Genomic DNA, 26,925 nt, shown 5'->3' with positions numbered 1-26,925 from the left:
TGGTGTCCTTGGTGCTTGTCAACCACCAGTGGCTTTTTGATGGAAGTGGCTGTGAGGACAAGCAGCCTGGCAATGACCCTGTACTCGAGGTCTCCAGTCACAAGCTACACACCCCTTTGGTTCCTTAGGCAGGTTTTCCCCAGCCAGAAATTTTCAAAGTGAAGATGGAAAAGGTGCTTCAAAAATTTAATTTTACTGTAAGTAATAGATAGCAAGATTGCTCACACATGTCAGTATATAGAAATAAATGCTTCCAAACAGGAGCTGCAAATTTGCATTAGCTGTCAGCAACCAGTTCTACATCCCAGTAGAAATACAAAACAAGAAAGACAGTTGCTCTTTATTTTTAAGACATAAACAAATTATATACTAAAACTTTAATTTAGGGGTGTGGGAGTGCTAAATTGTATCATCCATCAAACTTTTAACTCATCATGATTTTGCATTTTCAATAAATATGCATCAGTGATATACTAAGCATTAAATTAGATAGAAGAGATTTACGTAAGTTTGTAATCTGCAAGTCTCTTTGCCAAAAATATTTACTGATAATATAGCAAAATAATTTAGCTACTAAGAAATTTTTATTACTAGAGAAAAGATAAACCTTAATGGCTATTAATCTGAGCATGATAGAACACCTCTGAAGCCATAATGCTGGTTTTGGTGACTGTTTTGTGTTTCTGTTTTATTCCAGTTTAAGTGTCTCTGCAAAAATCTGTGAGAAGACAGTTCTGAAACGGGTTTTGAAAGAGCTCTGGAAGTTAGTCTTAAACAAAATAGAAAAACAAATTGTGCTTCCACCACTGACAGACCAAACCGTAAGTGTTCCAGAGCAATGCTCAGTTGATACAAAGAATTGTGATAATGTGCCTGAGCAGGTGTTGCCAAGGGGTCTGACACTATCCTGCTCTGTACCCTGACCACAGGGAATGACACCTGCACTGGAGGCAGTGTTCCTCTCTGGTGTCTCAGAGTCGTGCAGCCAGCTTGCTCTTAGCTGGTGAGGAAGACTTCACTCCTTCATTTACTGCCTCATCCAAATCAGAGCAGTTTTTATGAATGTAGGCATGTGAAAGAATGCAGTAATGTGCTCTCATACGAGGGGTTTCATTTAAATCCGATTAGTCTCTCAGCTTCACTGTGCACAGTAACATAAAGAGTGTTCCTTGCCCTTCCTAGTTACATCAGAAATTCAATCACTTCCATTTTTTTAGGTTTGAGAAAGCCAGGGATGCCCCATCCCATCCTCCAGCCCTTCCTGCTGTGCCATTCCTCATCTTGAGGCAGCACTTAATTAACATCAGGAAGCTTCAGCCAAATATAGCACTAAAGATTTGGGGGATTTTAATAGCAGCCTTGACAGGAGGTCCTCTTTGGACAGAGCTGCATTTCCAGCCTGCTGAGAAGAGGGAAGGAAGCTGTCTTTACAGAAAGTGGTGCTGCACAGGAGCCTACTGTGGGCCATGGCCTGATGTGAACCCTGGTGGCTGAGCTGAGGGCAACAGTGAAATCCTCCTGTCACAGGATCATCAAAGAGAGCCTGGCTTGGAGGCATTTTCATAATTGCCTTTTTTTTTTCTTTTGAGGAATTGGGATAACATAAGTGTTAATTCTTCCTTTATTCAATCTGTTTAAAATAATTTGACCATCTTATGACAAGCTAATTGTGATGTTGCTACAGCATGCCTTTGGCAACTTTGCTGTTGCACATCCTGTGGTACCACTTCATCTGCTAAAAAGCTGTTGGTCAGGGTCCATAAGTTAAAGGTATATCATTAAATCTTATTATAATATGTTGAAGATGCATGAATAAATATTGCTGGACAGGCAGGAAAAGCTCTAATAGAAAATCTATAAATGGTGTAGAGATAAAAATGAAATTACCTGAACTATCAAAAATTCTAGAGTAGAGCTGATCATGGCCAGGATACTGTGAGACATTTTCTAGCCCTGAATATTTCTTTCTGTTTGAGGTTGAGAGGCACAGGCATTCAGAAACAGGGTTTATTTTTTCACAAATATATATATATATACACACACACATTTCTCTTACCATTCTCGCTACTAAAAATACTGAAGATTTAAACTGTAGTTCTATATTACATTTTATTCAGTTGAAGCATATAGGAAGTAAAATTATTTCTGGAAAATGAAACTCTTTGGAACAGAAAGTCTAATGAAAAATTACTCCAGTGTAAGTTGGATGAACCTTTTTTTATGAAATCCACATAATCAGAACTATGTCTTCCTGAGCTGCCATGCAACTGCACTGGTCGTTATGTTGCTTGGAGTAATTGTGATAAAGAATGTGAGCATGGAATTACAGTAGGATTCTGTTTATCTGAGACAAATGTGTAGGCATTGGCCTTTGGTGTCTTGCCAGGATTTGGCTATTGTAAAATATTGCTTTAACTTTGTAACACTTCAATATCTTTTCTTTAAAAAAAGGGTTCCAGCTCACAGTGCACCATTGTGCTATGCTTTACTCAGCTGAGGATTCCCCCTTCACAGGCTTTTGCAGGCTCCTCAGGGCTGCTCACTTCCCAGCATGATTGTTCATGTTAGCACATCACCTGAGAGCTGCAGTTATGGACAAACATCTCACTGACACACACTGAGAACAATCACAGCCTTAGCTTTCAGTATTAAACACAAAATGAGACAGCAGAAAGGAGACCACAAAACAACTCTCAGCAGAAAGTGCAATATTTGTATCAGCTATAGAATACTGGAGGGAATTGTGCTGCAGGCATTCAAGCACTTGGCCTTATCAACTGAATGAAAATGTGTCTCCTGTGCAACTGAAACTTTTATTTAGCTTTTCAAAATGATGACTTTTGCCAATGTCCTAGCAGAAAATAAGATTGTGTTGACATAAAAAGCAAACATGCTGTCGTGAGTCTGCTTCCTTAATTTTCAATGTGATTACAGGGGCCCCAGATGATATTCAGTGCAGCCAAAGACCTTGGACAACTGTCAAAACTCAAGGTAATGGAGCCAGATGAAGCTGTGACTGGCTTGCACCAACAAAAAAAAGGAGGAAATATTAATGACTGTGAGGCCAAACCTCACGCTCCTTCTTGTTCTTATGTAGTATAATAAGATTGGATATGACAGTAACTACTCAGAGGTGAATAATTATTGTACAGTTTCATCAAAACCAAGTTATGAATAGAAGACTCTATGCATATATAGTAAGTGATCACTACATGGGTCAAGAAGCCATCATTCCCATGTTGCACAACCAGGCCTTACGAGCATTGCACATCAGGAAAAAAAAAAAAAAAAAAGGGGGTACCTTTGCTTCTGTAACCAGTTCTGGAAAAGCCCTTAGGTGAGAAAATCAGCAATTTTCTTTCTGTGGACTATTGTGGACTATTTATGTGCATTGAAACATAGTATGTACTCCTCTGCAGTAAAGTCTTCGGCACTTCAGTGCTGGAGTCTACTTGATGGATAGCAGAGATGTTTGATAGTGATGTCAGTTGTTTGCCAGTCAATTCTGCAATTAGGATTTCAGATTTTTACAGAAATGTAGTATTTGGTGCCTCTATGAAGGCTTGTTCAGTTTGCTAGAGGAGTTGAAATATTATCTAAGTAAATCACTGACTGCTTATTTAGACAAAGATTTAACAGGAGTGTAGTCACTCTATGTCTAACATGTTCTAATAGGAGCCCCTCTTTTTTTTAAACATAGGGCATTAACAAACATCTGTTAGACTGTCAGGTTCATTATTAATATTTATTACATCTATATTACCTAATATAATTAAGTTAAATTTTACCCTTTCCCCCATCCCTCAAAACAGAGAAATAATGAAATAATGCACCCTAGGAGAAGAAGTAATGCTCGGTATTAACCAGTGAATCTGGTTCTCTACAGTCTGTGATTTCAGGAAACAACACAATTGCTCTAGGTTATAATTTGTTGTGAAAGGATTCTGAATTAATCCCTGTTCATCATAGTCCTTGGGGGGCATTTGGTGGATGTTTGTTTGTTCTGCAGAGAACAGATATTGACAATATTGTCTCTCTCTGAAACCAACTGCACTCTTGTGTTGCTCGGCAGGACCACGTGATCCGCGAGGAAGCCAAAAGCCTGACCCTGAGGCAGTGTGCAATAATGGACGTGGCCCTCGTTACCATCAAGGTACAGCTTTATGTCTTTCCTGCTCTGTGCTGGAATGCCCAACAATCACTGCTGGGTTTTAGATAAAAGACTGGAGAATTTCATACAGTCTTCAGGGAGTTGGTTTCTGAAGTGAAAAGAAGTCATTAGAAATATTTATTCTATTATTAATTAACATAGTATTTAATTTGCATATCAGTCTTTTTCACATTGGCCTGGATCATTAGTTGGTGTAAATAACTTTAAAGCAATCAGTTTCTAGAATAACAGCATATTTTCCTGTCTGCTGGGAAGGGACAGGACATCAGAAAGGTAAGAAGGCAACAACTGAAGTATAAAATTGAAGATACAAGTAAGAGGAAATACTTATGACCAAGTGTTTTGCAATAAAAAAAGTCTCTAAGGCAAGCAAGTAACACAGAGAGCTCCCAATTGCCATTTTTTGTATTTGTAGTGGAATTGACATTTCTTGCAGAAATAAAAATAATTGGGAATTAATAATGTTGGGGAAGCAAATTGAACAAATTGAAAAATGGAACAAATTGAAGTATGCTCTCAGACTAAGCTGCATGAAGTTTGTGAATCTAATAACTTTCTAAACACATAAAAGCTGGGAAAAATGTAAACTCTAACCTTGCCTAAATTTCCACTGCTTAAACTCTTACAGATTGAGAGATAGGTGCTGATCATTTTACTAAAAATGTCTAGATTTGGAAGGAAAGTATTAAATAGGGAAAATCCCTTTGTTAGTTCAGCATCCTTATATCTGTGTGCTAAGTTATAATAACTAATTCATAACATTCATTAACTGAGCTAAAGAACGCTTCCTGAGAAACCCTTTTGTAATTGTAAGGCAATGACTGTGTGCATTATAACTGCCTGCTGTACTTACAAGCTGATATGGCAAAATCATTTCCAAAATACTTAACAAATAACCTTGATCGTGCAGAAACTGGGCTTATACTGGTAGAAAGTTAAAAAAGGCAAAATTTGAGTTAACTGAAGAAAAAAAAACCTGCTGTTTATTTAGGAATGTAGTTCATGAGTTTAATGATCAAAATCTAGATTTTTTTTTTGGTAATGCTTAGTAAATAAAGCTTATTTAAAAGCAAAAATATCATGGCTGCCCAGATAATAATAGGAGAATGGTAAAAAATGGCATGTGGTGTGTGTTCAGAAACTGGGTAGCTGATTATGGTAAGGAAGGGTTTTGCAGGGAGGAGTATCTCTACTTACAGTCTTTTTTATTTTTCCTTTCATTTAATTCACTGAGAATCAATCATAATTTAATAGTGGATGGTGTTATTAATCCTTTGACAAATACAAATTAAAGTAATATTTTTAATCTTGAATATATATAGCATATCATCAATCTTTGTATTATGTAAAAAGAACCATGGCAATTTATTTAACTATTTAATACTTTTCAGCTTAATTTGCAATTTACAGTTATGAGAAGTGGCTTTCTGGGCTCAGTTAGCTCCAAGTTCTCTGCTACCTCATTATGCCAGCTCAGAGACAGTGTCCATTGATAATACTGTCCCCCTTCTCTGTACACCCAGAGACCAGCACCAAAGGGGCTGGTGTGGCATTTGGCAACTTTGGGCTGACCCTGCTGTGGCTCCAGCACTCGACATCTGCCCCTTTCATTTGTCAGTGTGATTTTGAAATCTCTTGTGCCACTTAAAACCTACAGAGAGGAGCAAGAGTAGCATGGGAATTATTTTAAGTTTGCCATCTCTAAGGAACAGGGTAGTAACAGGTCCAGCTTAATCTGCAAAACCCTGTTTATTCATTATCTTTCTATATTCAGTTCTATACAGTAATGGTAGGTTCACATTCCTGCTTTGCTTGCAAAATTTACCATTTATGGCAAAAACAAAAGAAAAAGTTAAAAACTAAGGAAAACAAGGGTCAGGTGTCTGTTTCTTTATATGACTATTAGCTTTCATGGAGCTTTCAGCCATGTGTAGCTGCTGCTGCAGGTAACATTTTAGTGGGAGAGACAACTTCAAAAAAAATCACAGTAATTGTCACAATAGCAGGAAATATTAACAGGTTTTAACACTTGCTTATAAATTGATTATGAATCTTAGTGAAATCATGGCTAAACTCAATTATGATGAGAGATTTTTTGGAACATACTGTATGAAATAATTTGCTTGGAAAGATAGATTTATTCAGAACCTTCTAAACTGACACTAACTGTCCCCATAGTATTAAAACAATATAAAATGTTGCAGCCTGATGACTTCAAATCTCCTGTTTTGCTCCTACAGATATTTTTTCCCTTTAATAGTCAGTAGACAGCAATACAGAAATGTAAATAATAACTGTTATAACTGAAACATTTATGTTTCATATCCTGCAGAATCTTGAGAACTGGAAGATGAAATGTGTGCACTAAATGCAAAGGGCATATGTGGACTGTAGGTCTGAGCTGTCCAGATAAGCTGGGATACAGCATTTAGTGGAGATGTGTGTATATGAACTGGAATGTAGATACTGCATTTATTCCTTTGGCAACACTGCACAAAGGCAGGGAGAGTAAATTCTGCTCACAGTCCCCAGGACTCCGTGTACAGAGTGGACCAATAGTGCATCTCATCAAGTAGTCACAGTGTTCCTGAAAAACATTGTTTATTTTTACTAATTAGCCATTAATGGGAGCTTTATTGATCTTGAGACCTAGAACTGTAATGGAGGTTGCAAAATGCTTTGCAAGGTGTTTGAACAAAATGAAGGTATGTAGCACATTTATCTTTTCATTGGAGCTAACATGTTAATTCATCAAACACTGTCCTGTACAAAACTTTACAAAACCTCCTCCTTTGTGGGAGGAAAAAGGGAAGAATATGTCCCCTAATTTTTTTGAACTCGGCTTTGGGATTGAAAACATAATGTAACACATTTATATATATAGTTTTTATATATATAGTTTACATAGTCAGCATGGCATCAAAGTCATAAGCATATTTGTTTTTCCAAATCTAGCTGTGCCAGTAGAACCAGAAGTCCTCTTCTCACACTGGTATTCACACTGTGGAGTATTCTCTCTGAAATTTTTTACAACGTTCCCTTTTCCCTAAAAAGTAATATATCCTTTATTTGTAAACCATGCCTTCATTTGAGAGGGGTTTGTGATGTGTTGGAGTTTTTAAGATAAAAAATTAAAACTCATTCCACGGTCTGCAAGCTAAAAGAATGTGTCAAATATTTTCCAGTTTTGGCAAATTAATACTTCAGGTTATGAAGACCAAAATCAAAATTTTGTCTATTTCTTCCCTTTATGCCTGATTTTTTTACCCTTGGAAAGAAGCTTTGTACTAGAGATTATGACAGTTATCTCAATGCTATAATAAATTTAGACATGTCTGTTGCTACTTCCAAACATTCATTTAAGAATTTTACTTGAAGTTGTATGTCTGTAACTGAGGCCTTTCTTTTCCTCTGTGAACAACCATATTTGATTTTCATTTTAGCAATACTTCCATGCTGGAGGAAGTGGGCTGAAAAAGAATTTCCTGGAGAAGAGCCCAGACCTCCAGTCTCTCAAATACGCTCTCAGCCTTTACACACAGACTACTGACGCCTTGATAAAGAAGTTTATAGCCACACAAACTTCTCAGAGTAAGTGATCAGTAAGGGACACAAATGCATCCCATTATATTTTAAATGTTCCAAATTATTGATTGCAGATTGCATTCTCTACCCCCTGTGCTATTTTAGAGTTTATTGACACAAATTTGTCCATGTGATGTTATCCCTTCTCTAATGCTGTTGTTGGGGCTTACCTGAGGGCAGTTCCTTTAGGGGCTTGTGACTGCACAGGAAGAAAAATTCCTGAGCTCTGGGTGCACACTGAGCACCAAAGTTATTTGTAAGAGCACTGCACACATCATATTCCAAGCTGAATGTTTTCTGCATTCTGAAAACTGAAATTTTTTGCCTAACAGTAATCTTTACTAGATTTCTTCTGAATGTAATTAGCATTTGTAAAAAATGACCTGCCTGCCACTTCATGTTTTTGGGAAAGAATACAATTTACTGATATAATTAATTACCTTGCTCCAGCTCATAAGAATCAGAAAGTTTTGATTGGACAGTAAAGCTGGAAATCAATTGATTTTACTTCTGAAGTACAATATGTTACTCACAGTATAAAAAGCAAGAAACATGAGTTTTGCAGCTTGCCCCAAGCTTATTTCTGAGGAATGATTTCCTAAGCTGTTTCCGTATTAAAACTGAGATCTCTCTTAGTAACTCATATATTACAAATGTGAAAATAGCTATAAAACTCTTATATGTAGGTAGTGGAGTTCTATTTTCCCTCTTTCAAAAATAAAAATTAGCAATATGGATCCAGGCAGAAAATTGTTACTTACTTCTAGGTGTATTTTGCTTTTCTTTAACACATACCTTCATTGTAGCTTCAGGAGGAAAAAATAGTTAAGTTGTAGCCATAAGTTATCTGTTACAAATCTAGAGCCACAAAATTGAATTTTCTGATTTTCATCATGATTTCAGCCTGAGGTCTGTGTTCATTTCTGTGCACACATTACCATGCCTATATTTGCACACCAGTATTGTTAGAAATGTAGCCACTGGGAATGAAACTTAAGGAAAAGTGACTCAAAACTTTTCATTATCCTTTAATGCCTCATTTAAAATAACTAAATCCTCATCTATTATTATTTCCAGCCTCACAGCTATAACTGTACTATTAGCTTTTAGTTAAAATTACCCTGTTTGCAAATCAGAAATTTTCTCTGGAATATAATTAGATATTTGGCCTATCTTTTTCACATTGCCAATCCATTATCAATAGACCCTTGGGTATAATTTTAAGCTCAAAGCAATGGAAAAAAGAATTTTGTAAATGTAAAGAAAGTATATATTGTATAATAACTATGACTGTAGATGTAATTGGATGCTTGGTTTTCCTGTAATAACTACAAGAATCAAACAACAGCCAGGCTTACTTTTACCCACAGGGTAAAATAGTGTCTCACTCAGCAGGACTAAGCTGCAGTTATTCTAAGAAACTGAAGAGCAAAAATTTATCTGATTGGCATGAGAAGGGGGAGTTAACTCTACACACAAACAGAAAGCCTAAGGTTGGATTTCATGATCTTGGAGGTCTCTTCCAACTTCAGTGATTCGCTGATTCTGTGATAATGGCTCTGTAAAAGTGTGTTATGCTCCTTGATACTCCCTGTGTTCATGCAGGATCACTAGGAATAACCAAATTATCCAACACTATGATCTGCACTATTTCTAAAGGATGTTTGTTTGAATCAGAGTTTTGTTTCCCAGCCTTTGTACCCACACATTCCTACAGATCTTGGCAACATAGAAATTTTCGTAAGATAATAATAATAAAACCATTCCTAACTTTGAAAATGGTGACTCAGGCATTCATAGTTTGTCCCGTGCTGGTTTCACCACACTATATAGTTGACAGCACAGTTCCAGTTCCTACTGCCTTTTTCAAATGCATCATGAGAGTACATTGTTATCATCAGATGCTCTAAAAGCAAATTATCACACAACAGGAATAATGAAATTAACTTCTGTAATCTTACTCTGATGATTTTTCTTTTCAAAGCACCACTATAGACTCTCAAGACTTTTCAAAAGAGACAAGTGTTGGAATAGGTGAATGACAATGAGGAGCATAATCTGGCAGTAACGTTTTCAGTAACTGGGTTTTTTTATTATTTTAATTTTTCTCCATATAATGATTTGTCATGGCTGAAGGTCTTTTCCAGCTGTAATCATTCTATGCTGATGAAAATTGTAAATTTAATGCTCACTCAGTGTTGTGAAAACAAATCTGTAACCACACTATGAAAATTAAGGATAAAAGAAAAATGTTGTCTAATAAGTAGAGATACAGACATACAGGTACCAGATTAGCTTTATCAGTGACACAGCTTATTAACTACCTGCCTTTCTGTGTGGCAGAGGAGGAGGGAGAGGTTTCTCTTCAACTGTTATCCCAGATCTGCCACACACTTGCAATGTGTTTGGAGATTAAATCCTGTGGAAACATTACAGATTTTAACATTGGTATCAATAGGATAGTAAGGGGGATATAATCTATGACTGCCCCTTTGTATAAACATTTCCAGAAAATTGCTAAGCACTTGTCCTGTGTAAAATATGCAAATGTGTAAAACATGCAGAGCAGCATTTTCTTTTGCAAATAAATTATCAGTATTGTTTGATGGAAAAACTTTTTATAATAACACATAGAATGATTTGTAAACTAGTAATGAAATTTAGTTCCACCTATCTGAACTTCACATTTAATATTACCCAGAAAGGATTCAGCTGATTCTGCAGTGCCTGTTGTAAGCACATTCACCTGGCTCAGTTTTCTTATTCAATCATACACAAGTGCTGGCTCTGCCAAGAACCATTCCATGGAGCAGGTCACTGCTGGAGTCTCTAAAAAGGACATGGATTCAGACCTAAAGGATTTTGCAAAACCTGAAGGCAGTTTAGTGAAGAGAAGTACATTCCAAAGCCTGAGTGACCAGTATTTAACACACGAGGTGGTCACTGATACCTTTGCAAAGAGCTCATAAAACACAGCCAGATGAGAATCGTGTGCCATCAGTGCGCCATTAGCTAGCAGATCACCTGAGGTCCAGATCTCAGATTGATTTTATTTACTCTGGAATTAATTATCACTTTATTTGTGCACTAATAATGATTACAGTAAACATTAGCTCATGCTGTAAAGGAGTGGGGTTTTTCCTGTAAATTCGGCTACACGATAATATTCTTGCATACATTCAGATTATTATATGGATTGCTTCCAAAATCTTTTGTGACCAAACCATTCTTTGTGCACAGTCTGCTTGAGCCAACCATGAATCAGTGATAAAACAGCAGCACAGTGCCAAGCCTGACCTGTAAAACCCAGCTCAGCTGCAGGAACTTGGGGGTTCAGTGCTGTAGGGCTAGGACTCCATGGCTGGTTCACAGCTTAAGGCAGGCAACAGCCAGCCCAGAATTTCAGGGAAGGCTCCAAGGCTTCTGCAAAAGACCCTATATTTTGTACATTGACAAGAGTCTAGACAAATTGGCCAAATTTCAGGTCAAACAGGACAAGATCATTCTAACTTGAGCAAAATTCAACCACATTTTCACAATCAAGACAGTACTCCAAAGGCCAAAGGACAAACTCTCACTATACTTCTGCTGGCTTATTGCATGAACTTGCCCACTCCATGGTAGACTTGACTTACCCTTAGTCTGTGCTAAGACCAGTACTGGTGAAGCTTCTCTTAAGTCACTCCTGAAAAAAGAAGAGAGAAGCAGTCACTTTTTTAAGTTGCACTTTCCCCTATTAAACTACTTAAAGTATATCAAAATTAAATGGCTATGGTTTAGTTTAGCAAATGCCTTGAATCTTCAGTAATTTCATTAACTATAGCCAGTGCTGTAACTATTTACACTTGTTTAGTATGAACACTGATAACATTTGAACAAATATTATTTTAATTTTAGCAAACTACAGAAAAAGTCTCAAATAGAATTTCCTGAATTAGCTCTCATTTATTGCCACTAATTTCTCCTAAGCAAACACCACTTTTGCATCTAAAATGGTTATTTATTGGACATAGGGAAATATTTTTTCTTACAAATTTACAACAGCTCCAGTTTACAAATGTTGTTAGAGAATAATAAATACATAATGGCAGGATTCTGCACTATATTTTTTATCTTGACTTAAAGTAGTTTGTATCACTTAAGCAGAAAAATCAATACTCATCTCACAACACAGAGCTCATACTGCAAACCTTGCAAACCCTTCCTATGTTTTTACAAGGCTGCAGAAAAGGCTTTGCTTCAGCTGGTCTGATTCAGATTTCTTCATTCTTATGCCAGAGAATTGAAAGCTTAAAAGGGAAAATGTACCCAAAAACAAGAAAACATACTCATTCTCATTAGGTAAATATGCTTATCTCTAACAGTAACTCCATCCTTTTCTTGTGAAGTCACCAACACAGGGAAGGAAGTTAAGACAATCAAAAATGAAGACAAATTATTTTCAATTGACAAGCCAAAATTCAGTTTTGTGTTCCATTGCAACCTGTAATTGTACAAAGCAAAGCAGAACCTCAATATTTTATAAATAAATGGAATTACATTAAAACAATCTGATATTAACTATAGTTTAGTCAAGCAGATAGATGACATCACGCTACAGAAAATAAAAATTGCTTAAATTGTTTAGCAGCACTTATAGATGAAAAAGAAAGACCTTTTCTTCTTTTGCTTGTCAAAGCCATTGTATTATTAACTGTCATATTTTGAAGCTATACCTGTATTCTAACAGGAAATTTAAGACCTACAGAGCATTTCCAGTTCTCTCATAACCCATACTTCAGAGAGAATTTAACTCAAGAAATAATCCCTGCTTCATCCACTGTAGTTTCAAATTGAGGTCAGAACCATGTGTTACACAACCTTATTTCATTCAAAAAAAAAAAAAACCAAAACAAAACCAACTGCATTACAAGCTGCAGAAATCAGCACACTATTGCAAGCAACAAACAGGAAAGAAAACAAACAAAGAAGAAACTTGCTGAATTACAAGTAAAAAAAGTCTTCCATCATATGCTGATAACAAAGCAAATGCACTCAGAATAGTGGCAGAAAAATAAGTATTTATAAAGTACACATAGTTAAAACCAGACCACTGGTAAACCAGAAGCTTCTGTCTTTACAAAATATTCACTTAAGAGGCTTTCACATTAGAAGATTTCTGGTTGTTCCTTAAATGAAACTGTGAAACAGTAAAGCAACTAAATTAGAAAAAAATTGTATATCAGTTTCCTCTAGGTCTTCAATAAAAAAAACACAAGCTACAGGTAACTATCAGTTATATGAGATCAAATTTTAGAAATAATTTCCCACTAGAAACAGAGCATTCAATACACATAGAAACCTCTTGAGAGGCCTGGGTGCTGTCTGAGCAAAACACTGGACAGAATACATGCACATATATATAAATATATATTAAAAAATAAACATGCACCCACAGAGGGGTAGAGGAGGCCAGTTGGATCCACACCTCCCAGATGGAAGCTGGCTCATGCCCAGTTTCTGTGCACATGGACAGAGCAGCAGCTGCAGCTCTGGGGGTCCCTGTGAACTGTGCAATTGCAGGCCTGGCTGCGTGGAGCTTTCCCAGGAGAGATGAAGGGAAAGGCCTTAGCTGGGGATTCCATGCCAACACTCACACCAGGACTTCCTGCTCACACCACAACATCCAGCTTTTGTGTTATGTTCTGAGTGCCTCAGATCCCTGCCTGACACCACAATCCCAGTGGAAGGGAATGTACTTGGATAGAGTGGCTTTACACAGTTGTGGAGAGGCTTACAGATGCTGCCCAATCTCCTGCCAGCCTTAATTCTATCACAACAAGTGATCCTTTAGACAAATTATTTACATTTGCTAATCAAATACAAACCTAAATCTTTTCAATCTTTTTATGGCAGTGTAGTGACTAAATGGTTACTGAAGTCACCCTTCAAGTACTGAACTTGGTTCTTAGAATCTCCCAAAACAAATCATTATCAACCATTTGTATAGCAGCTCCTAGAAGCAAAGCACATCTTGAAGTTAGTGTGGTTATCATGATAAAATCAGTTTTCTCTGCTGTCTTGCTTTTCTCTAACACACACGCAGAAAAGATCATCCAGCTTGCTACACCCATGTCCTGACAATTCAGCTTTAACTCACTCTTTGTGGATTAAATGAAAATGTTAGAAAATGCCCTCAAGTTTTCCTCCAAATCAGTCTTCGGATCCTGTGAAAAATAACTATGAGTCACCCTGATATTTTCTGTCCTAATAAATTAGCAGCTCAACACTAGACAAAAATATGTATTTTATTGGCATCATCAATCAAAAGATGACAGATGCTTGTCTGGTTTAAAGTGCTGATTTCATAACTTGTATAATTCCTAGAGCACTGGAAACTATGAAGGCTTGAGTTATTTGTTCAACTTTTTCATTCTTATGTCCCATTTAGAAAATAAGGTCAAAGCACAGGTCCAGCATTGAAATGAGCAGGTTTACACTGAAAAAGCTAGTGAGGTAAATGGGAGAGGTTTGGCTTCCACAGGCATCAGTGCCAGGTCAGCTTTCTAAATCTTGGGTAATAAAATCATGTAATACATGATTCTTAGTTTGCAGGTAGTTGTTTTTCTTCTGAAGTGGATTTCTAATCCTCAGAGAAGTAAACATCTTGAAACCCTGAACCCTTAAAGGCAGAGTTTAAAAAAAAAAAAAAAGAGAGAGAGAAACATTTGTAAACCTCCACAAATTTTGATACAGTCATACAAAGCTTCAGAGTCTTGCTTATTATCTTTGGCTACTTTGGGACAAAAATACTGCAAGTCACCACATTCTTAAATTTTATGATAACTCATTTTCTGTTAATCCCATTTATTTCTTCTGGGCTCCTTTTTCATGCAAACCTAGAAGTTTGTTTCCAAAGTTCTCCTCATTTGAGAACATTTTGCTGCTAAAAGATCAAGCAAGACAAAGGAATCCTTCCACAGAAACATGCTTTTGTGCCCAATCACAGACTGATTCAGTGGGAGTCTCTTGTATTTAGCAGGAATATTATCCTAGAAAATACAGCCAGTTGCTGTTTTGTTTTTCCAAAACACACACAATTCATTTTTCCATTTGCATATTTTGCTATTTCCTCAGAGTGCACAAGTTCACCTTTTCCAAAGATATCAACTAAGGAACAGAAGGCAATGGAATTTCTCTGTGCACATGTCATGATTATGACTGTCATGACTAAGAAACACGTGACTTGGACCTTGGTCCAAAATGTCTGTCTTCTGTCAAAATCAGTAGTGTTATAACAGCTCTCACATGGATGCCATTCCAGGTGCTAAATAAGGAGGAATAAAAGCCTGACTTCTAGGCCTTTCTAGTTCCTGAAGGGCAAGCATCTTTGGCCAGAGGAGATATTTTTAGTCTTTACAGTGTATTTGCTGCAAAAGAAGGACTGCACTTTAAATGCATGTGATGCCTTTAAGACCCACTAGTAAGAGAATGCTGTATTTTGAATGATAGAAATATACTAACAAATAAAATGTAAAGCAGATATTAGAGAGCAAGCAGTAATAATTAAACATCCATAGCTTTTCAAACATGAGGCAGAATCATTTATAAGTTTGTTAGCCTTCAAATGAGTTATATTACACTACTAAAGGAAGAAAAGTGCAATCATCCTCTGCAGTGCATGAAGAGATTTATTGTCAGCTAAATTGGCTTATTAAATGTAGTAGGATAAATGGACCTTTCCATAGTGCAGTCAGAATCACTAATTCCTGCTGTGACTGAACAAGAAGTGGTAGCAAAAAAAGAAAACAAAACAGCAGAACTGGACAGATCAGAGACTTCAAAATGAAGTACCCTAGTTCTTGAATGTCAGAAAGAGATGCTATAAGCAAATACTAAATGTCCTGGAATTGTATCTCTAGTTTGTTCAGCAGGTCAGAAAGAGAAAGATGGATGGAGTGATCACTAAAAGAAACCAAGTGTTTGTTCTAGACTCCACTAGAAATTGTCTGTGCTCACTGAGATGTTCTGCCAAGGAGGTTTTCTCAGTAATACTGAATGTAGGGTCATTTCAATGTCAACTGCTTTTAGTATAAAACTGGGTGATGTTTTGCACAGATTTCCTTATAACTATATCAAGCGGCACTGTACATACAAGACTATTCACATATTTGCAGTACTGCTTGGAGCTTTTAAAAATTAGCTCCTGGTTCTTCTGCCATCTCCTCAACCTTCTCCTTTCATTTTTAAGCCTGTCTGTGCCAGTGCAGAACTTCAGTAAATTGTTGAGACAAAACCTTCAGCAAAGGATTCATCAACAGGGATACAGAAGTAACTTTCCAAATACATGCTTAGCAGTAAGATTTTTTCGGAGGTAGATGAAAAGCTTGACAAACCTACCAACTTTGGCTTTTCAAGATACAAACACACCTAGTGACAACCAGAATGGAAAGTTCCAGGTGAACAGGACTTTTTATTTCACTGAGGCACTTTCCATAGATATTTTCAATTGCCCAGTTTTTTTGTGGCAAAATAATTTATGAATCTGTAACTGATTCTCGCTGAAATGTGAAACACATCAGAAATTTTGAAGTGTTTCTAAAGGAAAACACCACTCACCTTTGGCTGTCTATTTCTCTGGGTGCATTGAGAAGCCAGGTGTGCTAACCAGTAACTCTTGTTTCAGGTCAAACTGCTAATAATTCAGTGGGTGAGATATCTGTACAGGTGGATCTCTCTACCCATCCTGGAACTGGTGAGCATAAAGTCACTGTGAAAGGTAAGTTTCAAAGAGCCAACTTGAAAAAGCAAGTAACAACAAAGACTAAACCTCCAAGCACAACATCCTAAGTCAAAAATACCAGTACTAAAATAAAAAATGATGGGTATTACAGTACTTGAGAAATTCTGAGTACGCTTCAGGTGATTAGGAGTGCAGTTTTTCCTTGCTCAACATCAGCAGAAGCTCAGATTATGCAGGCAGGTACTGTCTATGCTTCTCTGTGTAGATAATTTAGTTATTTTACTAAGGTATAGAGTTATAAATTAAAATGTGCCAAATTATACTTCTCAATTGCTTGTGTATAATTCAACTTTTAAAAACTACAGCAAAGCTGAGTGGTGAATGACTACTCCAAGTCTTAAGAAGCTGCATTTTTAACAAAATGCCTTGTTCTGCACAACCTGAATTTCAGAAACACAGGATCATTCAGATTAGTATAAGCTGATTTTTTTTAATTGCAGTGAAGGTAGCAGGTAAAAAGAAGCTGTAAATGTAAAGGATTTGTAAAATACATGTTTATATTTGATACTTTTGAGCCTAAAAGTAGTCAGACATCTTCACTTGGCAGGGAACGGGCAAAGCATCTCCTAGGCTTACCAGGTATTGATATCCCATAGGAAAGCTCTCAGGTCACCTTTCACTGGCTATACCAAGTCATACAGGGTCATCAATTGGAACACTTCCAATGGAATTGTATTTAACTTCATTTTTTTTCTATATCTTTATAGTTGTAGCAATTAATAACCTAAACTGGCAAACAACAGCAATGTTCCGGCCGTTTGTGGAAGTTTGCATACTGGGTCCTAAATTAAGTGACAAGAAAAGAAAACATGGAACCAAGACAAAGAGCAACACCTGGTCACCAAAGTACAATGAAACTTTCCAATTGTAAGTCTTTTATCTCTAGGACCTGCATATTTTTTGAAAATTTCCCTAAAATACTTTTGACTTTAAACCAGTAATAACAAAAAAAAAGCCATCCTAACATAGATATATATAGACACCATTTCAAAATTATTTATTAATTTGTATATTTGTTGTATATGAAAATGAATGGCAGACACCAAGCTTTCAGTCCTACAAAACCTAGTTAAAATGCACAATTAATTTCCCTAGAGAGGAATAATTATTTCTATCCCTAGGAACCTATTGGCCTAGGTATTTGTTTGGACAGAAGCATTAGTTATTATTTCAAGATGATGCCTGTAGAGATATCAAAATGTGTATTGGTTTGTGCATGTGTTATTAGTATTGTTTAATTTAATCCTTAAATCAGCAAGAAGCTTCCACCTAACCTGGAGTTTTAAATTAAGTACTTCTCTGCCCTTTCCTAAGACCAAATTATTTTCTTCCCCTTACCCTCCAACCCTGACTAAAATGAGTTCATTGTGTCTCACCACAAAGCTCCTTTTGATGCCTGCTACCAGGGATTTTCTGTATATTTTGAAGTTGATTTAAAGTAATGGTGCTGACAGCTGGGGAACCAGCTGAACATTTTTTGTCCTTTCCAGGGAAAGGTAACTGTCTGTTCCAGCTATTGAGGGAATTCTGTTTCTGTTCAGGCTGCTGAGAACAGAGGCTCCATCACCAATGTATCTGAAGGGTTACCTGTGTAGAAAGTTTAAAACTAGATAACCTGTTGTAACAAAATGGAACCACAAAACAAACTACCACGCACTCTCACTTTAATTTGCCCAAGATTTCTAGAGCAAATTAATTCCTTGGGGGAAATTAAACTGAACTCCTTGTTCTAAATTCATATTGTTAATCCTCCCAGCCTGCTGGGTAATGAAGATAAGCCAGGAGCCTACGAGGTGCACCTGTCAGTGAAGGATTACTGCTTCGCGCGGGAGGACCGCGTTATCGGCATGACCGTCATCCAGCTGCAGGCCATCGCCGACAGGGCCGGCTGCGCCGCCTGGTACCCCCTGCTCAGGAGCATCTCCGTGGATGAGACTGGGCTAACAATCCTTAGAATACTCTCTCAGAGGAACAATGATGAAGTTGCTAAAGAATTTGTAAGACTTAAAACAGAAACAAGATCTGCTGAAGAAACGGCCTAAGATACCCAAGTAATGCAAGATTGTCACCGCCAAGAACATAAATACAACGCTGTTGTCTGACTAGTGCATGCATGTGCAAATCTGTGGGAATGTTTAACCATGTTTTCAGTGTTTGCCAGTACTTATGTACTATATTTGCAAGGTATGTCAAGGAGCTGTATATCTTTTATACATATTTTGGTCTTTGGTAAAGTAATTGTTCCAATGAAGTGCCAAAACTAAGATTAAGAGTAAATGTTTCATCATATCTTTTTAAATGTTGATTTCACCTCATTACAATTTTATTCTTTTTTAGCATTTATCAATAAGTAGCTTTTTTAATTGATTATAGGTTATCACAGTTAAAATGTGTTGCTTATTCTAAATTAAGTTACATCCCTTACTCTTCTTTTAAAAATGAGGTGTATCTAGTTTTCTTCAAACTCTCATGTTATGCAAGCCTCATTTTAGGTGTCTTACTGATGACTTTTTCTATCATTACTACAGATGCAGTTACTTATAGAAAGTGTTTGTAATTTTATAATTACCAATATAAAGTAATGATTTTTGCATAAAAACTGAAAAGGATGGAAATATTTTATGCTAATCTCTTTTTCCAACCTTTCATAAATATCACTGTGAAGAAATGCTGTTAAAGCAGGTTCTCAAGAAGCTGTGCTTATCAGAGTTTGTTACTGATGTTTGATATCTTGCGATAACTTTGTTCTTCAAAACTGCCACGGTAATATCATATTTGTATTAAAAGAGTAAGTCAGTATCTGTAGAAACAGGTTGCTGTACAGTACAGTATATGTGCTTTTGAAAAGTGATTTTTTAAATGATATGGTACTGTACAAGGGATAGTAGTTTGGAATACGTGATGCCAGTCTGTGGTTTGTTTCTAGAAACTGTTTATGAGAAGAAAAGATGCTGTTAGCATTTTCACTCAGAGTTATTAATGTTGCTTTACATACTTAGCTGTAACATCAGTTAAGTGCTTTATTTCTTTAATTTTTTTTTTAGAAAAGTTCAACAGTTTGTACTTATGCAACATTACTACGTATTGCACTAAAGCAAACTCTGTGTCCTGTAAATATATTTAGTGAGGAATTGTAAAATAAAGTATGCAGAAACTGCTTTCCAGTTTTGTCATTTGATATTATTTATGTAACTCTTGGTTTTATGTGCATGTGAAGCCCATGGAGTGGGCTTACTATATAGCTTTATAATATATTAAAGTATGATTTGCACTGTCTGGAATCTGGCTGTTTTATAAGTGTAAAATTTGACATATCTGTGTCTTAAAAATATAATGAATCAGGTAGGCGCATATATATACACACATATAAAAACCCACCGTGCAATGCTACCCATTTGTCACTGGTTTTGCTCACAAATGTTCTCATTACACAGGTTGGAGTTTTCAGCTTTGCTTAGGGAAAAAGTAGCTAAGGGAAGGGAGAACACATAGTTGGTGTGCTGATATCAGCCTTCTAAAAATGTAACACATGACTCCACGCACATAAACCAGATTCTTGCCAGGAGATATTGGTTAGATATTTAGATGAGATTTTAAGGTGTTTAAAGATCTCAAACTTCTTCCTTGAATACTAAAAATTAGATTTGTCATAAGTATATATAGACATTTAGAGAAGTTATGCACAGTCTTTACAGAGTTAAGAACACTCCCCTAAGATCATAGAGGCCAAATTGTGTTTCTGCCAGGTATAGCCCTAGGTATCAGCAGTAGGCACAGACTCTGTTTACAGTTAACAGGATTGGATGTACGAAAACATCAGCAGACTCCATCTCAAATACAAAAGGAAAGTAATCAAGTGATGAGATTGTTCCTGGTACAGAACACAGTTGTGGACAAAATGCAAAAAGAATTCCAGAATATGTCATTTGTGGCCCCGTGAATTAAACCAGAAAGGCTGGAGTAAACAGTTTCTGTTTTTTTTACCTGGAGCACTTTCATCATATTTTTCTGTGGTTGTTTATTCTACTGTAAAATGGCACACATTTTAGTGCATAATGTAATCACCACCCACTTAACTGTTTATCCCCAAGACTGGGGATAAAGGAATAACAATGAAATCAGTCAAGGCAGTCAATTACTGCTTGTAGTGGTCTCCCTCAGCTGCACACAGCAGAAGCAATCAGGCAAGCTGGTAAAACCATCCCTTATAATCCACAGCTTTACACAGTACACTTCAGTGTTTCACTGCTTCTGACACAGAAATATTTATAGATCAAAAGTTGTCATTTGGAAGATAAGAGGAAAAAGCATTAACTCTACAGCACAGGACTGCTTTAAACCTTGTTATGAATCAAAATACAAGTAAATGCAAGAGTGCAGCACAAGCAGTTGGACCTCACACATTTCATGAAGTCAAAATGATGGACATTGAAGAGTTTTCAGTGATGTTTTAAAAGCTGTTATAATATCTTTTCAGAAAGAAAATATCCCATCAAAAAAAAAAAATCAACTTGTGAGAATTTTTTTAATTCAGCTGAGCTAACCTAAGCAAACTGACAGCTGTTCCTGCAGCTTCACTTCTCAGCAGCAACTGATGCAACCAAAATCTTACATGGAATTCCATTTGCATTGGTTAGTTAAGATAGTAAATATACATATATGCTCTTAGGGAAATAAAGGAGAAAAAAAACCAGCAGAGAACAGCAAGATTAATTTGAGAACAAATTTTCCATTCTCCAAGGAACTGTTACTACATGGAAACCATTTGATATGCACCTGAAAAGATACATTCAGTGAAGTCTGTCATATGACAGCTCTTCAAGTCAACTGACAGTTTTACATTAAACTGTTCAATAAAGACTGAGAAATATTTTTGCCCTTTTTATTTTGTTTGCTAGGATGAAAATGTAAGAGCCAAATATAGAAACTGAATTAAATTTTCCTCAAAGCAATTTTAAGCTAATATCTGACAAAATAAGTGAAGTTGAAATGTATGAATTAAAATAAGAAACTAAAACTAGCCATTCTGAACCTCTAACACCTTAATTAAAATATGGGGGTTTTTTCTAATGCAAATTGAGATGACACCTGAATTAAGATCACAGTGCTGGAATTGGCCTTTCCTCTGCATGTGGGACACTGAACCCAGGAAACTGCTAAAATACCAAAGGAAACATCTGTGAGATGGAACTGGATATGCATAGTTCTTCATACCTCTTATGTCTTCTGGAGACTTAAATTTGCATCAAAATAATCAATTCATTGGTGCTAGGCTATCACCAGGGGCTCAACCAGTCCCAGCAACAAAATATGAAACATTTTTTCAAATAATTTTGTCTGTATCCTGAAAGAATCAAGAGCCTTTTCATAAAGAATTCCTGGCATGTGCAAATGCCACCATTTGGCTTAGGTAGACATGACTTTAGTGATTTACTTGAGAAGCTTACAGAAAAAAATAATAATAATAGACCAATAATTTCCATTGTTTTTCTTCCATTTGTTTTACTAGTTTTCATTTATATTCTCATGCTAGTGACTGTAGAAATCAAATTTGTAGACAAATACTGGAAACAGAATAATAATTTACCATTACTGTATTAGTCTAAATTAAATACACATTTCTCAAAAATCCTTTGAAATCTAAAGACCTGAACAAATATGAGGAGAATACTAAGTTATTGTATTAAATTAAATTCAGCTAGCAGACATAAAATCAACATAAATGGATTCAATGTTATTTGTAAAATACAGCCGGGCAAGCATTGGAAAGCATTCAGCTGTTTACACATGCTTATTTTGATGGTATTCTCATAATATTTTGCATTTTGGCACCAGATTTATGTGATTGACTTGTACTATGAAAAATTCATAGAAATAAATCCTCAGGAGATAAATTCTAAATTTTTTTTGAGAAATTATAATCAAGACCTGGTACAAACACTAGACTGAGACTAATAAACAGAACTGGAATATTCTAAAAACGTGTCACTGTAAGTATTGACTGACAGAAAGAAAAATTACAGTTTGTATCTGGAAAATATTTCTTTCTCCTGGGTGTTCTATGCTGAATGAATGCACACACACACACTACAGAGTATAAATGCCTTTCTAAATGATGAATCTATAAAAGCTAAATTGAAGATAAACCCGATAGGCAACCAAGTGAACAAAAGTATCTTTTCAAACAGAGTCTGTAGCTGACAGCTTACCTAAACAAACTTCCTAAATGACTCAGCCTATGACCATTTCATTGTAAGAATTCAGTTTTATATTTCAAAGACTCCAGCAATTACAGCTGAAAGCCTTCACTATCAATTTAGCACAATGAATTATTCACTGCAGAATATGAAATAACAAGTGGGCATACTGTACACTTTGTAGTGAAAGCCATTAAAACATCATAGATGAATTTTCAACTAAATAAATACAAGATAATCAGAAAAGTTAATCCAAAGTAGTGAAGCCTGCTCTTTAATATTTTTCTGGGTTTTCTACACACTGCAGTCCCAGGCTCCAACCTGCATTGCCTTGGGGTCTCACATAAGTTAACACCCATTTCTCTAGGGTTTTTTAAGCAGTAGTAGGAGTTCCAGGCAGAGGACAAACCAGAGAGCAGCTGAGGCCACAGAACAGCATCCTGAGCTGTTCCCAGCTCTGCTCTGTCAACTGGGCACACACTGTTGTTTGACCAAATACACAAGGAAAAATCAAACCTACACTAGGGTAAGCACAAGTGGAGGTGTAACAGACCAGACTCGGGCAAAAATCAGAGATCTCCATCTTCTCTTGCCCAAGATACACAAGAGCTGCTAACCATTACTGAGGCAGCTCTAACTTGCATTTCATTCAGGTCTAAGAGGGCCTACACATTTGTTCAATCGTGTTTACCCATTTAAGCAAGAGGATTTTTCTTGCCAGTGACAGCACTGACTGCAATGTGAGTTAAGCCTCCAGGCCTGAGGTCATGACAGTGAGAAAACAAATGTCAATTACTGACTAGCAGAAACAAAAACTGAAAAGGAATTGTGAAAATACGCAGTTTACAGTAGAACACTAATGGAAAACTACAGCAGAGTGAATGCATTCCCCTCCTAGATAACAGCCCCTGTATGATGCCTGCTAGATGGACTTTAACTTACAACACATGGCAGGGCTTTGCCCATAGAAAGCACCCAGTGTTTCTTGGCATTACACAGCAGTCAGACATAAAAAGCACTTTACAAGCAAACTGGATACGCAGAATGGCTGGACTATATGGGAACATACTCAGAGGAAAAGATGGAGATGAAGAAAAAAGAGGAATGGATGTGGAAAAGGTCTGACAGGCAGTGTGGATTCAGACTGCATTCCTTTACTCCTGGCAGCACCAGAAAAGGCTCTGTGACACCAATATGGCACAGAAAAGTAGATTTGTCTGTATTTTTGTCATGTTCTAGTCTAGCTCAAGAGTTACTTCTGTTGATTTTGATTTCAGTAGAGGTACAAGACAGAATTTGATCCCTGAGAGGGTCTCCCCCCTCTTTTTGTACTAAGTGGAGCCTGAATAAATGTGCTCTGCATGTCACTACCCTCTGTTACAAGAAGATAAACATATTCCCAGCCCAGAAGCCAACATAAACAAGTTCAAGCTACAGAGCCTGCAGATATTATTTCCCTGAATAATAAATATCCAAGACACAATAACATCAGTGAGGTGGAATATTCTCTTGAGGAACTTGAGAAACAACAGCAATTTGGATCTAATGATGCATCAATGTATCAACATGTGAATTTGTACCCAGGAGACAAAAATAAATCAATATGCCCTTAAAACACTATATGCTTTTCCTGTGTAATTTGCAGAGGAACTCGTGTGTCAGATTGAGCTTCCTCAGCACAGTGTCCACTCTGAAATTAGGTCAAGCCCTTCGTTCTCCCCTGCTCAGTAGAGACAAAGCATTGTAGTAACTGCTGAAGTGAGCTGGGGTCAGTAGCAGCAAACTTAACTCCAACCAGATAAACTCTGTGATGTGCAGCAGTCCATATAATCACAGCACATCTTCCCTTTACTGTAGAAAATTTCATTTCTAATCAGGGAGAAATTTCACAGCAGAAAAAAACAGAACCAAAGAATTCTGTTTACACTTAGCAATAACTTACTACACTTATTAGATGGAAACAATGAAGAGTGCAATTCTGAGTACATATCATTTTCTGTAAGAAGGAAATAAACAAAACTTATACACAAAATTCATTGTATGAATTGAATCTCTTTAAAAGAATAGAAATAATAAATACATAGAAAAATACTCATAAATAGCTTGCAATTTTGGCAAATGTTGTTATTTAGACTGGCTGGCTACATAACCTGTGAGAAGGAGTTAAATCTTTGTCAAACACTCCAAGTGAGCTGTTGAGGCTAGTACCAGCTAAGAGAGTCCTGTCTGTCTGCATGCAGTGCCTAGAATCAGCTCATTGTAACACAGACCAGGTTTAAAATCCAGCATGCCAGACATTGCTAATGGAAACAAACACAGTCAACAGCAGCATTTAGAGAATAGCATCTGCTTTTGTGCAGAGAGCAAAGTGAACACAGAGGAGAAAGCAAGTGCTTTAATGTATTTTTTGAAAGTCAAGCTATGCAGATGCTACAATACTTTTTAAGCTTTTGGTGTACACGTTCGAAATTCTAGAGTTGCACAGCTCTACAATGATTCTCTGGCTGTTTTAGAGATATCTAGCTGAAAGAGCACTCTGCAAAAACAAAATCTCATGAACCAAGAGTTGTTCCCTAGATACAAAAGAGTCAACAAATAAATTACAGAATAATCCAAAAATATCTATGAAATTTCAGATCATTTTGTGGTATTACTTTATTTCACCAGATTCTAATACTTCTATATTTGCTATCACTAGGTATCAAAAAGAAAAAATTCAATTACCCCAAAAGGCTGAACACTCTCCAAAATTGGCAGAACTACTTAAATTCATTAAGCTAGAAGTGCAAATTGGCATCCAAATTTAAAATTAAAAACTGCCAAGATTTTAATTCAGATTTAACATGCTGTCTGATCTGTGTTTATACTGAATTTTAAATTAAGTTGCAAAGAACTGTGTATAATATTTTCCTCCAGAAAAAAAAAGCAAGGAAGAAAGAATTATATGCTTATGTTTGTGGTTTAGCGTGGCTTTTGATTTGGGGCCTTTTTGGTGGGGAGGGGGGGAAGTTTTTTATTTATTTTAGCATTTAACATATAGAACAACAAATAGCATATGTGGTACAACTATTCTTTGCATAGGTCAGCTATGATTTGTAGAAATGCAATCTGAAGTAGATGTTTTTGTTGAAAAGGGATTCTCAGATTTGGTGTCCTCTCCTTCCCAGCAGAAGGAGAGGACACCAAAGCAGTGACTGGTGTCACAGCAGCCCAGCAGCCCTGCAGGTCCCTGGCTGCCACCATCAGCTCTGCTGGGTCATTCTCACTGACCACCCCAGAAACTGAGGGGGCTTCTCTTCACTTCTCATCAATGCAAATTAGAACTAGGATGCTGCTAAAAACTATTTGGGAACATAAAACCCAGAGAACTCAGGGCCATCTGAAAATATCACTGAGCATTTTCACAAGCACACACACACAATAATAAGGATTTGATAAATCTGTGTCAGTGTTCAAACTGGAATAAGAGAGCCTGCAAGTCTTATTAGCCTGAACTCTTCCCAAAGCAATTTTGTGTTTCTTAATATAAGAGAACCAGCTGGAAACCAGTCTCCCCTACAACTCTAAAAGCCCCTAAGTCCAACCAAGAAAATTTTTATTGTTAATCTTGAATTTTTCCAGTAATTAAATTGTAATGAAATATTAAACATGATATGGTAAAGATGATCTATGAGTTTTGGAGAGCAGGAGGCAAGTCTGCTGGACACTGAGGACTCAAGGCAATTCTTTTCATTAAAAATATATAATTTTTAGTTATTACCCAGGAGGTGCTCTTACGTTATGAATTAAACTTCACAGAAAATTACTTAGATTAAAAATAAGATTTCTTCAATCATTGCTGAAGTAATGAATTCCCATTGGATGATCCTGGGATAGCAGAATAAATATGTATGAATAAGAAGCAAAGGCTGCACTCTGCCAAGGTTATTCTGTCAGCTGGCAAGAGTTACACAGCACAGAAAAAACCTTTTCAAAAATGAGGTGCATTTGACTCTAGCTTTAACTATCAAAGTAGTCAATTTCTACGCTTGAAAAACTGACATAAGTACTATTTAAGTAGTTTGGCTTTTTTCACAAAATATACCTGAAACATAATTTGTCTTTACACAAAGCGGGTTAAGTCCATTTGGAGAAGGCTGCATGTATCATGTGGTGTCTGGGTATAGATATTTTAGATTAAAAACTTGGAG

At 36.5% G+C, this 26,925-nt stretch overlaps 1 protein-coding gene across 1 annotated transcript in view; it reads left to right on the top strand.

The window, feature by feature from the left end:
• The window catches only part of UNC13C (unc-13 homolog C), a gene marked incomplete at both ends in the record, with an annotated part of 123,101 nt that extends 104,521 nt beyond the window's left edge, over nt 1–18,580 (top strand). The window contains 7 exons of the mRNA XM_084213730.1: nt 698–821; nt 2,935–2,991; nt 4,073–4,153; nt 7,615–7,762; nt 16,422–16,514; nt 17,246–17,405; nt 18,295–18,580. Coding sequence (XP_084069856.1) covers nt 698–821; nt 2,935–2,991; nt 4,073–4,153; nt 7,615–7,762; nt 16,422–16,514; nt 17,246–17,405; nt 18,295–18,580 — 949 coding nt within the window. The remainder of the gene's footprint in view (nt 1–697; nt 822–2,934; nt 2,992–4,072; nt 4,154–7,614; nt 7,763–16,421; nt 16,515–17,245; nt 17,406–18,294) is intronic.
• Nucleotides 18,581–26,925: the final 8,345 nt, after the last annotated feature.

The sequence above is a fragment of the Fringilla coelebs genome (genome assembly GCF_963513975.1).
Source record: "Fringilla coelebs genome assembly, chromosome: 12".
Lineage (NCBI taxonomy): Eukaryota > Metazoa > Chordata > Aves > Passeriformes > Fringillidae > Fringilla > Fringilla coelebs.
This window is presented reverse-complemented; position numbering and strand designations above follow the sequence as displayed.